This window comes from Apodemus sylvaticus, chromosome 1 (assembly GCF_947179515.1).
Source record: "Apodemus sylvaticus chromosome 1, mApoSyl1.1, whole genome shotgun sequence".
NCBI lineage: Eukaryota > Metazoa > Chordata > Mammalia > Rodentia > Muridae > Apodemus > Apodemus sylvaticus.
The window spans coordinates 56,709,236-56,724,399 of record NC_067472.1 but is presented as its reverse complement, the minus strand read 5'-3'; the positions used below and the strand labels follow the sequence as shown (position 1 = coordinate 56,724,399).

Genomic DNA, 15,164 nt, shown 5'->3' with positions numbered 1-15,164 from the left:
CTTTTGTCTCTAGTACTTGGGACTCTAATGCCAATAACTGCTCACGGTGGGTCATTGAGTGGACTTGGCGAGTTAGAGCATAAGAGAAAACAGAGCTTTCATGGGCCTCCCCAACCTCCACTCTCATGTTGTTGTTTGGTGAACTACGTGAGAAGTATACCTGCCCTCAGCTCTTACAGTCCTGTACCAGGAGTCAGGGAATAAGGCTCACTGGCCTGAGTCCCACTCCACTGTCCCAAAGAAACTGTCCCATCCACATTTTGGCCCCAAAGGATAGTGCCACGAATGTGAAATGCTCCCTAAGGTACTTCGACAGGAACACAGGCAGCCATTGCTGGTTAGGGCCCTGGAAAAGACCAAGGTACCCAAGCCCTTTCCTCACCTGAGAGCCATATAGAGACCCATCTTGGACTTACGTGACCTCAGAGAACCAAAAGAATAACAGATGGAAATTTAGGAAAACTTGTTTTAGCTTTTTAACTTTTAGTGAAGTCCAATATTAGAATGAGTTACCCCCAGTCTTTAAACAGCCATTTGTCTGTCACATGCCACAGGGTTCCTAATGGGAAGCCTTGGTCTAAAGTGCTGGGTTCCTCTGAGTCCCTTTGCTTGGCTGTCTCTACCTTTGATAGGGAAAAGGAAGAAGTAGGGGGCTGGGGGTGGGGGGGCAGGCAACCCAGGACCTGGAGCCTGAGCAGGGGATGCTAAAGGCAAGCAAGGGTGTAGGGATGGGGGTGAGTTCCTCCCAAACCCTGTTTACTACATTTGTCCTATAATCCAAGCATAACTTCATGGACACAGCTCCAAAACCTGGAGAGCTGCATGCCCATGCTGGCTGGGACCAGCTAACATAAGGACCTCTGCTGCCCTTTCTTATCATCTGGAAAGTGAGAGATAGGATTTGAAGAGATCTGAGGAGCCTTCAAGCTCTGGCAGCTATGGGTTGCCCCACTCTTCTGAATATGTTAGTGGTAGTGGTCTAAGACGGGCTGCCTACACCGGGCAGTGGTAGCACATGCCTGTAATCCCAGCACTCTGGGAGGCAGAGGCAGGCGGATTTCTGAGTTTGAGGTCAGCCTGGTCTACAGAGTGAGTTCTAGGACAGCCAGGGCTATACAGAGAAACCCTGGCTTGGAAAAAAAAACAAATCCAAAAAAGCAAAAAGCAAACAAAACAAAACAAAACAAAAAAAAAAAGAGGGGCTGCCTATGATCACCATAGACCTTGGTCTTGGTACTTCCAGCTAATGCTGACTAAGATTTTTGTTATTGTTTGTTTGCTTGTTTTATGGTGCCAAAAATGGATGGAACCCAGAACCCCAGGCTTCTAGGCAAGTGTTCTGCCATGGAACCACACCCACAGCCCTCAATAAGTCACATTCTAGTCCCAGATGTCACTAGCACCATGGACAGACAGGTGATATGTGAATGTGGCTTTTAGCAGGGAACTTCTCCTTTATAAGCAGAGTCAGACTCAACGGAGCCACTCAAGTTGGAGTCTGGCTTTTTTTTGTACTCTCTTTTTATGTAGACGGGTCCCCGCTGTTACAGGGACTAGCGGGACTTTCTAGCTCAGAATTCTACTCTGCAGCTGGCCACATGATAAGAAAGCACTCCCAGGACTCTGGGAGACTGCAATGGACCTACCCCTAGTCTGCCACCAAGCACAACTAAGGTGCCCCATTAGCAGGGTGCCCTTGACCAAAAGAATCTTCTTCTTGGACTGGGGATGTAACTCCACCGGTGGAGTGTCTCCTTAACATTCATGAGGCCCTGGGCTGGACCCCAGAATAGCACGAACTGAATGACTATGGCTGCTCCTGCCTGTGATTCCGGAACTTAGGAGGTGGAGGCAGGAAGATCAAGGTTGCCTCTGAGCCTTGAGATTGTCTTTTAAGAAAAAAGTTGATTTTCAGCCTCATTCCTTGGCAATCACTAAACGACAGATTGGCAATAGGGCTGGAGGTAGTAGTTTTTTGGTAGAGAATGGCTAACCGGATAAGAGTCCTGCCCAGGCTCACAGAGGGTGGAGGAAACCCAGCTGCCCTCTTGTCACACTGGGCCATTCCTGGGCCTGCCTCCCTCTCACTAGAATTCAACACTAGACAACAGCCTAATGGGAAAGGGAAGACAGCATTCTCAGAAACCTCAGATCCTGATCTCCAGGTGGGACTGAGCTGAGGCTTCAGACTAGGAGGGGCCTGAAAGCAGATATCTGGGAGGGCGGGGCTCTAAAACGCCAGCAAATAAAAGCCTGGAGACTGAGCGAGCGCCAGTTTGGAGACCAGCAGGAGGCACCCGGAGTCTACCATTGCTCCGGCCTGGTAAGCTGCCTTGTAAGCCGCTGCAGCAGAGCTGAGGGAGCCGGGAGGGAGGGGTAGTGGGCCAGGGCCTTGTAGGCCAAAGTGGCCCGTGCATGGAGGAATTGGTATGTCCCCCAGGTGGTGAGGGACACTTCAGGGGAGAGTCTACATAGAAGGATGACATACAAATGGCTATTCATACCCTTCCAGAGTAGCAGAGGCAGGGAAGTAAACACCCCACGCATTCCTACCAGAGGCAGAGAAGATAAACATCGCCTCCCAGGCACACCCCACCAGGCAGAAGACCCAGAAGCCTAGCTTGCCAGTGGAGAGGCACAGCTTCAAAGACTCTCTGCCCACCCATGGCACCACGAGTCTTGCTCCTCTGCCTGCTGGGCCTGGCAGTCACTGAAGGGCATGGCCTGGAGGCAGCCATCCCAGGCTGCCACTTGCACCGTGAGTAACTCTGCTTGCAGAGTGGATGGGGAGCAAGAGCAGAGCTGCAGGCAGGAAGCACAGGTAACCTCCACGGGCTGCTCTCATCTCCTTCCAGCCTTCAATGTGACGGTGCGAAGTGATCGCCACGGCACCTGCCAGGGCTCCCATGTGGCACAGGCATGTGTGGGACACTGTGAGTCTAGTGCTTTCCCTTCCCGGTACTCTGTGCTGGTAGCCAGTGGCTATCGACACAACATCACCTCTGCCTCCCAGTGCTGCACCATCAGCAGCCTTAAGAAGGTAAGGTGCCTGTACCTGATGGGGCGTGAGAGTGGGGACAGAGGGTGGGAAGGAATGGGAACAAACTTGAGTCCTCTGCCAACAGGTGAGGGTGTGGCTGCAGTGCGTGGGGAACCAGCGTGGGGAGCTTGAGATCTTCACTGCCAGGACCTGCCAGTGTGATATGTGCCGTCTCTCCCGCTACTAGTCCCTGAAGGGCTCAGGTTCCAGTCCTGCCACTGAAATTTCATAGATCTCTCAAATGAGGGGCCCTGACCCTCTTTAGAGTCTGTGAAGATGGGGGTTTCGCCTCCTTTTACCTTTTACCTGGCCTTCTCAGAAGTCTCACTGCTACGTTCTCCTTTGCTCCTGTCCTCAATAAAGCAAGCAATGCTTGAGTTTCGCTCTTTATTAAGTCTGCCCCCTAGCCAGATGAGGGGGCAGACCATGATTATTGTGACCCCCCTCACCCCAGGACAATGTGAATCTCTTCTTGCCTGTGCCCTCACCCCTCCCCCTGCCCAATAAATAAAAAGGGGATAAAGGAAGTTCAGGGCAAGGGAGAGGAGAGGAGGATGTCCCTGGACAGTGTCTTGTTGAGGGTGAGCTGGGCAGAATAAATAGACTGTGCCCCCATGGTGGGGTGAGGAGGGCCCTGGCCAGGCTTAGTGTCCACGCCCCAGGCCAGGAGCAGGGTTAGCCGCCCAGCTGCTGCCTGGAGCCTGGCTGTGTAGGGCAGGGGAGGACCCCTGATGGCAGCTTCCCAGTTGCATACTTGCCCTGGTCTAGTCTTGCCAGAATCTTGCCACAAAGGCCTGAGAGTTCTGCCGCCAAGACTACCATCTTGCTCTCTTGTCTCCCCCTCCATGAAAGCTATTCCCATGGGGCTGGTAGGGAGTCCTAGAGCCACTCTGGCAAGGCCACGGGGAGGCGTGGGCCTCATTGGGCCCCTGGGCAGAGGGATGGAGGGGCTGATAGCTCTGGGTTTAGCTTCTCCTGTTCTAGATGTATCTAGCTCTGACCCCCACTGGCAGCCACCTGGGGTGTAGGCTGGGGGACAGGGGCTTCCTTGGCCCCTTGGGTCCCCTGTAGCCGGCGTAGCCGCAGTTCCTCCAAGCCTCGCCATAGCTCCTGCCGCTCCTGGGCCTTCTGCTGCTCCCTGAGGAGAGAGGGTGAGGCAGCTCTTCCTCTTCTGGCTGCCAGCTGTCTAACCTCCTTCACTGCCACCCCACTGTAAATTGATTAGGACTGCATAGGAACCCTCAGCTTAGAGAAAAGGTAAGGAGGGGAAGGGCTGGGCCTTGAGCTGTCCTGACCGAGGCATCCGTCCAGGGGAGTCAGCAGCCTGTGGGCGTGGGTACTGAAGACAACAGCTGGGGTGCAGTGGACGCAGAAGGAGGCCGAGCACACCAGATGGATCCCTTCATCCTCCCCGCAGCCTGAGGGTCTCATCCCTGCTCTGTCCCTCCCCGTGGCCAGCCTCCCCACACCCGGTACTCACTGCTGCTTTTCCAGCTTGTAGGAGGCTGTAAGTTCATCAAACAGCTTCCCATTCATCTCCATGAATGTCTTGAGCACGTTGTAGATCAGGGACACGATGGTTCTGACAGAGCAGGAGAGGTGTGAAGAGATTCCTGAAGTCCCGTTCTGCTTGCGCCTGGCCCCAGAACACTGCCCATTCATGTCCCTGCTTTGACCTCCCTTTACCATCCTGACATTTGCTCACGACTAGGAGCAGCCCCAGGGGCCTGTCTCCAAAGGGTAGAAAAGCGTGGGCACTCACTGATTCCAGTGCTCCTTGGACACTTGGTAGAGGGTCCCAAACACCGCAGGCAGCACAGTGTGGCAGTTGTCCTCAATGAGGCTCAGGATGTACTCGTTGTTCCAGAAGTACAGAGCCCGCTCTGCAACCTGGGCAGGGCAAGCAGGAGAGATGGCCTGGGAGTGGCTTTGGGGTATTTTTTCTCCTTACCCTCAAACCCAGATCCCCTGACCTCCACACCCCATCCTGAGTGCTTATCTGACCCACTGGAGAAAACAAGTGATGGAGAGAAAAGGCCCTGGCTTTACAATCTCACGGGCAGTTCTGACTCCTCGGAGCCCGCTGCACGTGTGCGGCCTAGTGAGGCTTCAGCTTCTTAGCCTCAGCTGTCTGCTGTGTGAATGGGGTAAGAACACCCATCCCCACCAGCTGTTGTCAGAATGAAAGATGTGTTCCTGTACTTGAAGGTGTTTTAAAAGTGAAATCCCAGGGCCATCATGAGGAAGAACAAACTTCTACCAGGACATGGCTTCTAGGGATGGAGATGAGTGTAGACTAGCATGAGGAACTGAGCCTTCTGGCCAGAAAGAGGGACTAGTAAAGTCTAGAGTCACCAAGAAAAGAGGAGAGGGGCCAACTTTGCAGCCCACTTTGGGTCACTTTCCTTCAAGTGTTTACAACTATGAGTTCTTGTTCCTGTCAAATGTTGGCCCGTTTTATAGTCATGGAAACCCGCTTAGACTTAGACAAGTGATTCCTAAACAGTCCTCGCTGCAGCCAGTGGAATACCTATCTGAGGTCCGGCCCTAGGACTCCTGGCCCTAAGGGCATCCTCTCCCTGTTATCAGGCCTAGGGCTGGAAGAGAAGCTGAGGGGAGCTGGGGCTCTGTTAGGGTAACTGAGAAGCCTAGCCAAGCTGTGCCCCTGCCCTGACCCCACCTCCCTTTGTCACATGCCTGGAAATGGGGGCTGGAGACACAGCGAGCCACCTGCTTGAAGAGGGGCTCCTGGATCTTCACAAACTGGGAGGGCTCGATGACATCAAGGATCTCTTCCATCTCCCCCAGGAACATCACCTGGGGAGAGGGCAGGACGGCAGCTCACATTCCCCTTAGGTACACACCCGCATGCCTTCTGGAAGCTGGGCCCTCCCCACTACTGTCAGGGTTGTGAGAGCCCTGCATACCTCCTTCTGGGTGCAGGTTTTAGGCCAGTATTTGAGGAGCCCCCGGATAACCTATAGGAGGGGGAAAGAGTCAGGCCGGAAGAGTGAGGGGCCCACCTTCCCTCCAAGGTACTCACATGCTCTGTCAAGGTTGCATCCTTCTCCAGGAACTGCACCACACAGTATGCCAGCTGCAGGGCCAGGGTGGAAAGAAGCAGCCAAGGTCAGGAAGGGCCAGGAGCCAAGAACTAGCTGCCTAGGCCAGCGCGCTGTGCCAGGCTTCTGCTCATTACTGCCTTCACACTCTTGTTCAGCTTACTGCTGCTCTGGACCTACAAGGCACCCAGCTCTGCCTCTGGAGAGGCACAGGGCTGGCGTGTGAGGTCAGCATAGAGACTCAGGGGTGAGCCAGGATCTAGGAAGTGTCAATTTGACTTTCTAGCCCCACAGTCAGCCCTGAGTGTCTGCAAAGGCCGTTGCTGCTGCTAGGCCAGGCCTGGGCTCACCTGAGCGTGAAAGACAGATAGTGACTTGACAGAGTGCAAGGGGATCAGGACTCGAACCAGGAACTGCTTGTGCTCAGTCTTCAGGGGCAAGGCAAACCCATTGATGATGCTTTGGAGTGGACAGAAAAGAGGAGCAGGACTCAGCCAAGCGGGCCCCCAGTCCCTCCTACCAGAAACCCCCACTCCAGCCAAGGCCCAAGGAGAATTACCTTCCTAAGATCTCTAACAGCTCAGCCACACCGTTGAAGTGCTCCAGCTCATAGATGAACCTGCAAGAGAAGAGAGGAATCTGGAGGGTGGGAGCTCTGGGGCAGGTCCAGCTCTCCATCACCCTTCCTGCCAGAAATCCTGACTCAGCCCACACAGCTGTCCAACTTTCCCCGCAGGAGTGCTCCCTTCCTGGTGCCCCAGACCAGCCCCCACACCCACCAGCAAAATATCTTCCCCAGACCAGCCATCTCAGTCACTGTCAGTCCCAGGTCCGCATTTCTCCCCTGAGACAGCCCCAGTTCACTTCTTCAGGTCCCTAGCACTCCTTACCTGATGCCCAGCCAGCCAGCACCCAGCCTAGGTCTTTCAACTACCATGCAGTCAACCAAAGCAAAGGCAAACACCTCTATCCTGCACTGTAATTCTCAAAATCCCCCTAGAGGCAGGGCCTACAAAAACCATTACAGAGATGAAGTTGAGACTCTGTAGCAAAGGCTACTCATCTCAAAGTTACTAAATGGGGAAGCTAATGGACTCTGAGCTCCTGGAGAACACCGGTCAGGGCCTCACTAGTTTAGCACTAGAAACAACAGCTAATGTTTCAGAGGCCCCATGTCAGGCCAGGAGCCATGCCAGGTGCTTTGGAGGCCCATCTGGCTTCATCTGGAGAATGGCCCCACATTAGCACAGGCAGCGTGCCCACTTCAAAGGATGAAGCAAGAGGAGAACTTCAAGGACTTTCCCAAGTTCACCCAAATACTGGAGCCAAACTCAAATATACAGCCATGGTCTCAACTACAAGGTCACAGGTAGGACTCCCTATGTCCTGTGTATATAGTGTTCAGAAAATGTTTGTAGGAAGAATTTCTCTGGGTCATTATAGGCCAGGCAGATAAGGATTAAACGACCTAGCTCCTACACTCTTCTGGACTGCCCTGGTCCCTCTAAAGTACTTAACTGGCCTCTGTCTTCCTATAGTATTCTCCCTTGGCCTCTATTTTCTCATCTGTAAATGGGAATGAATACTTATTCTCTACTGATTTCACAGGCTTCATATAATCATTACTACATTGCATACCTAGAACTTGATACACAAACAGCTGGGGAAGCCCAGCAGGTCCCTTCTTCCCTGCCTCCCTCCCAGATCTCTGCTGGGCAGGCAGCCCAACGCACCGGAGGAAGATGTGGTTGCACTGTTTGCGGATGTAGGCCCGGAGACCCAGGAACTTGCCGTACACCCGATGCAAGATGGTCTTGAGGTACTCACGTTCCCGGGGGTCCTCACTGTCAAACAGCTCCAGGAGCTGCAGGACCCAGGATCAGGGTAAGATAAAACCAGATGTCAACCCGGTTTTGCCCATCCTATCCCACGTCCCTCAGATAGCCTGTGCCTGCTGTAGGGTGCCACCCAGCCTGGGCTCCCCAAGTCACCATCAGGACAAACTTTTGATCCACGTATCTCTTGGCCACAGAGGGCTGGAAATCTGGACTCTCCAAGAAACGCAGGAAAAACTCATATACCAGCTGTGGGTGGGAGACAGAGCAAACAGTGAGTTTGGCTACAGCCTTTCCCACTTCCCTTACCCTGTAGCTCTCAGACAACAATCAGGGTCTCCTCTGCCCCCCAGTCTACTCTGAAATGCACACCCTGCTCCCCAGCCCTTCATACCTGCAGATGTGGCCACGAAGGCTCAAGGTTGGGCTCATCTTCTTCAGGGTCAAACTCAGGGTTCTCACTGGGTGGCAGGGTCCGGAAGATATTTACTGATATCTAGTAGGGGAAGGGGAGGGTTTTGTAAGGATGAGATCATAGAAGCAGAAGTTTTGGAAATCCTCAAAGTTCTCTATATACCAGGCAGGTAATAAGTTTGTAGCCTTCCTGCCTCAGCCTTTTAAGTAATTAGGATTACAGGCATGCAACATCAGGCTAAGCACTTATTTTGTTTATTTGTTTTTTGTATTGATTTTCGTTCGTCAAAAGACAAACAGAACTCTGTGTAACAGAATTCTGGCTGTCCTGGAACTCACTCTGTAGACCAGGCTGGCCACGAACTCAGAAATCCACCTGCTTCTGCCTCACAAGTGCTGGGATTAAAGGCCTGTGCCTCCACTGCCTGGCCAAGCACTTTCTAAGTGCAGTGAGTACGTGGGGCTTGAACTTGAGGCCTTGCACCGAGTTTTACCACCAGCCCTCATCCAACTCTCCTGGACTGATCTACTCCCCAGTAAGCAAATCCCTCCTCTGGACAATCTTCATCTAAACACCAAGTTTATGCCAGCCCTACACCAAGGGTTGGAGACCCAACGGTGGCTTGACACATCCATACGTGGATGCAGTTCAGCAGCGATGGTAAAGTTGAAAGCAGTGAAGACCCCAGGCATTGCAAGACAAAGTGTTTCTGGCCGGACTGTGAGAGAGGGTTTCATAGAGTAGCCCATGCCTGAGTCATACAGTGGAAGACAAGTGGCCTGGAGGACAGGTACCCTAGGCTAGCTCACTCAAGTATAGGGACAACAGGGAGAGGAAATCCTGAGAGGTGTTGGGCAGCAGTGAGGCTCAGTGGAAACGGAGGTACAGCCGCTAAAACTGAGCTGACGCATGTACATTAATTCTTCCCACAGGGGTCCCAGGATTAGACTGATGGATTCTCGTCCCCAGGCTGGGCACAGTGCTTACCATGCGAATGATGTCTGGGTAGACAGGCTCGATGAGGACCCCCCGGGTACTGCCCACACATTCCACCAGCTCATTGAGGGCTGCACGCTTCACCTCCTTCCCCTTGAGGTCAGCCACACAGTCCAAGAAGTCAAACATCACCCCACACTGGGCTAGTTTCCGGCTCAGCAACTCGTGCAACTCAGAAGCTGGCACATCTGGGGGGACGGACAGGAGACAGCCTGAATCAGGCTGCCAGGGCTTTGGATGGGGTGGATCTCCCCATCCCATCCCTCAGACTGACTTTCCAGGAAGCTTCAGCTACCCCATATGAAGTACTCTGGTACAGCTAGTATACAATCCTAGTCCCATCCTTCACCCCTGGGAGGCTGCAGGAGTAGGAAAGTGGTCCTCTCTTCTAATCCAAGATCAGAGACCTACCTCATGATTTTAAAGTAAGACCATAAATCCTGGATATGCAGCCATGCCCCCCCCAACAGCCACAATCCCCTCCCCACTATACCACTCTATACATGGGTCTATGAGCCAAAGGGAGAAAGCAGGGCAGGAGTGAGGTAGGGGGCATGTAGTGATCACAGGAAATCGTGCCAAGCACCTACCTCAGGACCTAGGCAACTGGCTGGACTGATAGTAGGCTCCTGAACCCTAGGCTGTGCCCCACCCTTGGCCCTTGCCTGCCCCTGGCACCACATCCACATGCCCCACCTCCAGAGATGACAGGCCAGTCAGGCCATGCGTCAGCAGAGGCCTAGAGACTGGGGGATCAGTTCCAATGGAGTTCCTAGCCTAAAAGAGTATCCAAACTCTACCTGACAGCTGCTTCTCCCTTGGTCCTCCCCCACCTTGCCTCCTTCTGGGCTTAGGTACCCTGGCAACCAACAACAGCTCACCTTTGAGCAGGGGCAGGGGAGTGAGCTCTTGCTGGCTGCTCTGATAGCGGAACTGAGAGGAGCTGTGCGAGCGACGGGGCCGGGCCCTGCGGAGGGACCGGCGGGAGAAGCCATCCACCTTGTCTGGTGGTGGCACTGGAGACAGCCCTGGGGAGGAGGGGCTTGTGGGGGTACTCGCAGGGGGCAGCTTCGTCTCCATGGCCAGTGGGGCAGCTCCTCAATCCTTCAGAGCCCAAGGGGCTCCTTGTGGGTCTGGAGTAAGCAGAATGGGCCCCCACACACTAGCTGGGACCCATGCTGTCCAGTGGGGGGGGGCGCACAACCACAGTCCTGACCCCCCCCCCCCAGGGCCTCTGGCAACTGCCCAGTCCTGGGGGGGCAGGCAAGGTAGAAAAGCAATGGCTCAAGTTTTTCCTGGGGGTCCAGAAGAGTCCAGTCAGGGTTCCCACGCTGGCTCTTCTGAGAAGTCAGGTTAGAAAGGTCAGCAGAGAGACACAGAGAGCAGGTCGGTTCTTTCCAAAGACAGCCGGTGTGCTGCACTTACTCCCTTACTTCTTTCCCTCCTTCCCTTGCTAGACCCCAAAACAAGGGTGCAATCAAGCCCCTCCCTTCTTCCAGACCTAAGCTCTAAGGTAGCCCCTCCCCAAATACGGCCTATGGCTTCTACCCAGGATGGGGGCTCTATTTAGCATCCCCAGCTCCTTACAGCAGTAGGACTCTCCAGTTCCACTAATGTCTCCCGTCCCGGTGCACTCGCCCAGAAAATAAGGGTACTGTTCTCGTGCACCCCGTTTCAGAACCTAGCATCCCTCCGCATATCCCGCTCCTTCCTGGTCTCCAAACCTCAATGAGGTATTGGGGTACATACTCACTTCTCAGAAACCCAGACTTTGGTCGCCGACCCTAGAGGTTGCCTCGGTGGAGGGGACGACGGTTCAAGGGTCCTTAGCAGTGGTTCCGCCGCTCGGGGCGCTGGGGCTGGGCGGCGGCGCTCCTGGGTTCGCTCCCAGGCTCTGGGGGTGCTGGAGCATGCCCCCAGCTCAGCCCCAAAAGGGGTCGGGCGCTCGGTGGGGTCTGGGCTATGGCCCGGCAGCACGCGACCCTCAGCAGATATCTCGGGACTCAGCTCCGAACGGTGCAGCGCAGCGGGAGCCCCGGCTCGCTGCGCACCGGCACCCGCCGCCCAGCTGCTCAGGATGACATCAAGTCACCTCCCCCCTCCCGGCCCGCACCTCCCTCCGCTAGGGGGGGCTGCGTCAGGAAGGACTCAGGGCCGCTGGGAAATGTAGTCCCCACCCTGCTTAAAGGAAGCGACCGAACCTTTGGAGTAACCTCAGAGCAAGGGGAAGAACTCCGCACTCCCGAGAAAAGCTGAGGATTTTAAAACCTGCAAGCAAAGTGGGACAGAGTCCAGCTCAGAACTGGACTCCCGAATTCTGGAAGGAACACTGTGTAGGGAAAGAAGAGGACTCTGCTGTTGGAACCTGCTGATGCCAGGATTGTGGCAAGACAGAATCCTAGCATGATGTGCCAGGCCCACAATTTGGTCTGAGCCATCTGTCCCTCAGACCATCCTCACAGGAGCCTCATACTCAGCCCAGAATGAGGCTGAACACTTACAAAACCCTTTGAATACCGCATTGGAGGGGTTAATAGTCTGCTTTGCGTTAGCGCCTGCTGGGAGGGGTGTGGTTCACTAGAGGCTCTTGGGAAATGTAGTTCATTCTCCGGGCCTGCAGTGCCCCTCCTGTCACTTACTGTCTGTGGTGACATCATGGTCTGTAGTTTAAAGGGGACAGCCCTGGGATGCCAAAGCTGGCAGGCAGAAGATACTGCTCTGGAACTGCCCCCATTCTAAGGCAAAGGACCTCCCATCTCCTATGGTCCCAAGATGCGCCTTGGAGAGTGGGGAGTTCTCGATCAAAACCCCGTTACTTAGTATCAAAGGCTCAGCTGTATTCCAAGAGTTTGACATTCTGGCCAAGAGTTCCCAGCCGGCGGCAGTCCTGGGCTCCCTTCATAGTACACGGATGCCAACACTCTATTGCCTAAAGTGACTGTGAGATCTTTACCCTGAAGTTTTACCTAGGTGACAAACTGGTCGGTTGCTGAGCAGCAGGAGAGAGAGCAACGAGGTTGGGGAAACTGGGGTGCTTTTGGCCCCACCCGTTTATGGACCCAGGTGATCACTTAGTGCTGCAAAGAAGTCTGTATACCCAAGAAGGGCCACCTGGGCAGCAACAAGCAACCCAGGCCTGTATTGAGGACACTGTTCCGCCAGCCTAGACTCTAGCACCTCAACCAATGGATGCCCAGAGACCGGACTCCCTTTGCTCAGAAATAGCAGATCTTGACTTCCCGTTTTGTTCTGCTCTTCATCTGCCAGACAGAACAGGATCCGCTAACTACTTGGCCCACCTCCAAGGCTCAGACTTGGCTTCTCTCCCCTTACTCTCTAATACTAAGCTGGGGACGCCAGACTCACAGAAGCCGAGCGGGGGAATGCCTTGCCCTCAGCACTATAGTATTCTCCACAGACCCTCTGTGCTGCAGTTTCCCCGGCCAGGCTGCCCAAAGCCACCTGGCTGTGCCTGACAGGGGCCTAGACGATGCAGGAATAAAACTAGTGGGAGAAGTGGCTTTGGGATTCATTATTTTTGGTGCTGAGGATGAGATGAGAGGTTTCACAGATGCTGGGCAAGAGCTCTACCACTGAGCCGCATCCCTCACCTCAGGAGAATTTAAATTACTTTCTTTTTTTTTCCTTTTTTTTTTTTTTTTTTTTTTGAGACAGGGTTTCTCTGTGTAGCCCTGACTGTCCTGGAACTCACTCTGTAGACCAGGCTGGCCTCCAACTCAGAAATCTGCAGGCCTCTGCCTCCCAAGTGCTGGGATCAAAGGCACGCGCCACCACCTTAAATTAACTTTCAAACAGACATTGAAAGATAAAGGGTTAAAAAGTCTTTTCTTATTCTTTTTAAACTTGGGGTTGTTGTTTGTTTGTTTGTTTGTTCCTTTGTTTTTGACACAGGGTTTCTCTATGAAGCCCTGACTGTCCTGGAACTTATTCTGCAGACCAGGCTGACCCCAAACTCAGAGATCCACCTGCCTCTGCCTCCCAAGTGCTAGGATTAAAGATGTGCACCACAATGCTAACTTATTTTAAAACTCTTATTCTTAGAAAAGTTTCATTATGTTTATTTATATCTTTCTGTGTGCCTGTATCTATGCTATCCTAGCTGTCCTGGGACTTGCTGCTTGGAATTTGTGAGTGACCCTCTTATATTTTTAGCTGTCCTTTACAATTTTGAGACAAACTGTGTAGATTGGAACTCATTATGCAGACCAGGCTGGCCTCCAACTCACAGAGATCTGTGTGTTTCTGCCTCCTGTTCAGGGTGTGGTGTGCCACTACCATGCCCTGTGTACATACTTAAATAGTTTGTGTATTTTGAGCCAGGGTCTCTTTCTGCAGCCCTGACTTTTCCTGGAACTCACTATATAGGCCAGGCCAGCATGGAGTCCACAGAACCTTTCTCTGACTATCAAGTGCTGAGATTAAAGGTATAAGACAACCAGTTTGGTTATTTCCCTCTGTAGCCCAGGTTTACCTAAAGCTCACAGTAGCCCAGGCAGGTTGATTTACAACTGACCCTCTGCTTCTCCTTCTCAGATGCTGGGCTTGCAGGTATGTGCTTCTACATCTACTTTATTAGTAGAGTTAATTTTTAAAATTTATTTATAGTTAATTTTATTGATTGATTGATTGATTGACTGATAAATGTCTCAGGTAGCCCAGACTGGCCTTAGCTTTTCTTTAAAAAAAAGATTTACTTATTGTATTTATGAGTACACTGTTGCTCTCTTCAGATACCAGAAGAGGGCATCGGATCCCATTATAGTTGTTTGTGAGCCACCATGTGGTCATTGGGATTTGAACTCAGGACCTCTGGAAGAGCAGTCAGTACTCTTTTTTTTTTTTTTTTTTTTTTTTTGGATTTTTTTGTTTTGTTTTGTTTTGTATTTCGAGACAGGGTTTCTCTGTGTAGCCCTGGTTATCCTGGAACTCACTCTGTAGACCAGGCTGGCGTCGAACTCCTTGTCCTCTGGTTTTCCAAGATAGGATTTCTCTGTGTGTGTCACAGCCCTGGCTGTTCTGGATCACACTTTGTAGACCAGGCTGGCCTCAAGTCACCTGCCTATGACACCCACCACACCATACTCAAAGAGACCCTTTCTCTCTCTCTCTCTCTCTCTCTGTTTTTCAAGACTGGGTTTCTCTGTTTAGCCCTGGCTGTCCGTCTTGGAATTCACACTGTAGACCAGGCTGGCCTCGAACTCAGAAATCCACCTGCCTCTGCCTCCCAAGTGCTGGGATTAAAGGCATGTGTCACCACTGCCTTGGCTTCTATCTTAACCTCGATTCCTGAGCTCTGCCACTGTATCTGGAGAGCAGCCCTAGACTACATTTAGCAAGTGAGCTTCCCCAGGCTGCACTAACAGTGTATGGGCACTGAAGTGAATCTTGAGAGACATTTTGATGTCATAAACTGTTATTGTTCTTCTTCTTTCCATAGGTCCCCAACTGTTTAAGAGCAGAAAGAGGAAGTAGCATCACCTCCTCTGATAGTGAGTTCCAATCAGCTGGAGAGATACAGTAAAACCTAACTTCAAAACAACAAAAACAAAAGATTCAAAGTCATTTTTAGCTGCCAGGCAGTAGGAAACAGGAGATCCCAGTTTATGGGAAGTTGAATTATTGATTTTAGGATTAGAGATATGAAAAGCCATTATTTCAAAAAGGGCCCCTACAGACCGCAGAAGGGAGGGACTCTTAATCTCCTGCTGTGCATTCCTTAGATAGGAGTGGAAGAGGGAAAAAGACCTTTCTGAAGATGGGCTAAACAACCTTCGTAATCCTATTTTCTACCTCTT

At 52.5% G+C, this 15,164-nt stretch overlaps 2 protein-coding genes across 3 annotated transcripts; one reads left to right on the top strand and one right to left on the bottom strand.

Annotated features, from left to right (window-relative positions):
- The first annotated feature begins 2,251 nt into the window (after positions 1-2,251).
- Positions 2,252-3,417, top strand: Gpha2 (glycoprotein hormone subunit alpha 2). The gene is made up of 4 exons (XM_052191743.1): positions 2,252-2,323; positions 2,513-2,758; positions 2,856-3,040; positions 3,126-3,417. The coding sequence occupies exons 2-4, from the start codon at positions 2,665-2,667 to the stop codon at positions 3,225-3,227; spliced, it is 381 nt and encodes a 126-aa protein (XP_052047703.1). The 5' UTR covers positions 2,252-2,323; positions 2,513-2,664; the 3' UTR covers positions 3,228-3,417.
- Positions 3,414-11,452, bottom strand: Ppp2r5b (protein phosphatase 2 regulatory subunit B'beta). 2 transcript variants are annotated; one of them, XM_052191740.1, is made up of 14 exons: positions 11,102-11,452; positions 10,230-10,688; positions 9,340-9,536; positions 8,332-8,433; positions 8,094-8,186; positions 7,836-7,966; positions 6,662-6,721; positions 6,453-6,561; positions 6,084-6,137; positions 5,968-6,018; positions 5,738-5,857; positions 4,803-4,930; positions 4,521-4,676; positions 3,414-4,178 (listed from the first exon to the last, which is right to left on the bottom strand). In XM_052191740.1, the coding sequence occupies exons 2-14, from the start codon at positions 10,426-10,428 to the stop codon at positions 4,031-4,033; spliced, it is 1,548 nt and encodes a 515-aa protein (XP_052047700.1). In that variant the 5' UTR covers positions 10,429-10,688; positions 11,102-11,452; the 3' UTR covers positions 3,414-4,030. The 2 variants fall into 2 exon arrangements, with proteins under 2 accessions (XP_052047700.1, XP_052047702.1); XM_052191742.1 differs by having other exon boundaries at positions 4,521-4,622; positions 11,102-11,451.
- Between the last annotated feature and the right edge of the window lie 3,712 nt (positions 11,453-15,164).

Excerpts from the sequence above, each read along its gene's own strand:
- Gpha2 (XM_052191743.1), top strand. The coding sequence starts at position 2,665 with ATGGCACCACGAGTCTTGCTCCTCTGCCTGCTGGGCCTGGCAGTCACT. Across the intron at positions 2,759-2,855 it reads CCCAGGCTGCCACTTGCACC|CCTTCAATGTGACGGTGCGA; the intron begins GTGAGTAACTCT and ends ATCTCCTTCCAG. Across the intron at positions 3,041-3,125 it reads CCATCAGCAGCCTTAAGAAG|GTGAGGGTGTGGCTGCAGTG; the intron begins GTAAGGTGCCTG and ends CTCTGCCAACAG.
- Ppp2r5b (XM_052191740.1), bottom strand. The coding sequence starts at position 10,428 with ATGGAGACGAAGCTGCCCCCTGCGAGTACCCCCACAAGCCCCTCCTCC. Across the intron at positions 8,434-9,339 it reads ACCCAGACATCATTCGCATG|ATATCAGTAAATATCTTCCG; the intron begins GTAAGCACTGTG and ends TTCCCCTACTAG. Across the intron at positions 6,019-6,083 it reads ATGCAACCTTGACAGAGCAT|GTTATCCGGGGGCTCCTCAA; the intron begins GTGAGTACCTTG and ends CCCCTCCTATAG.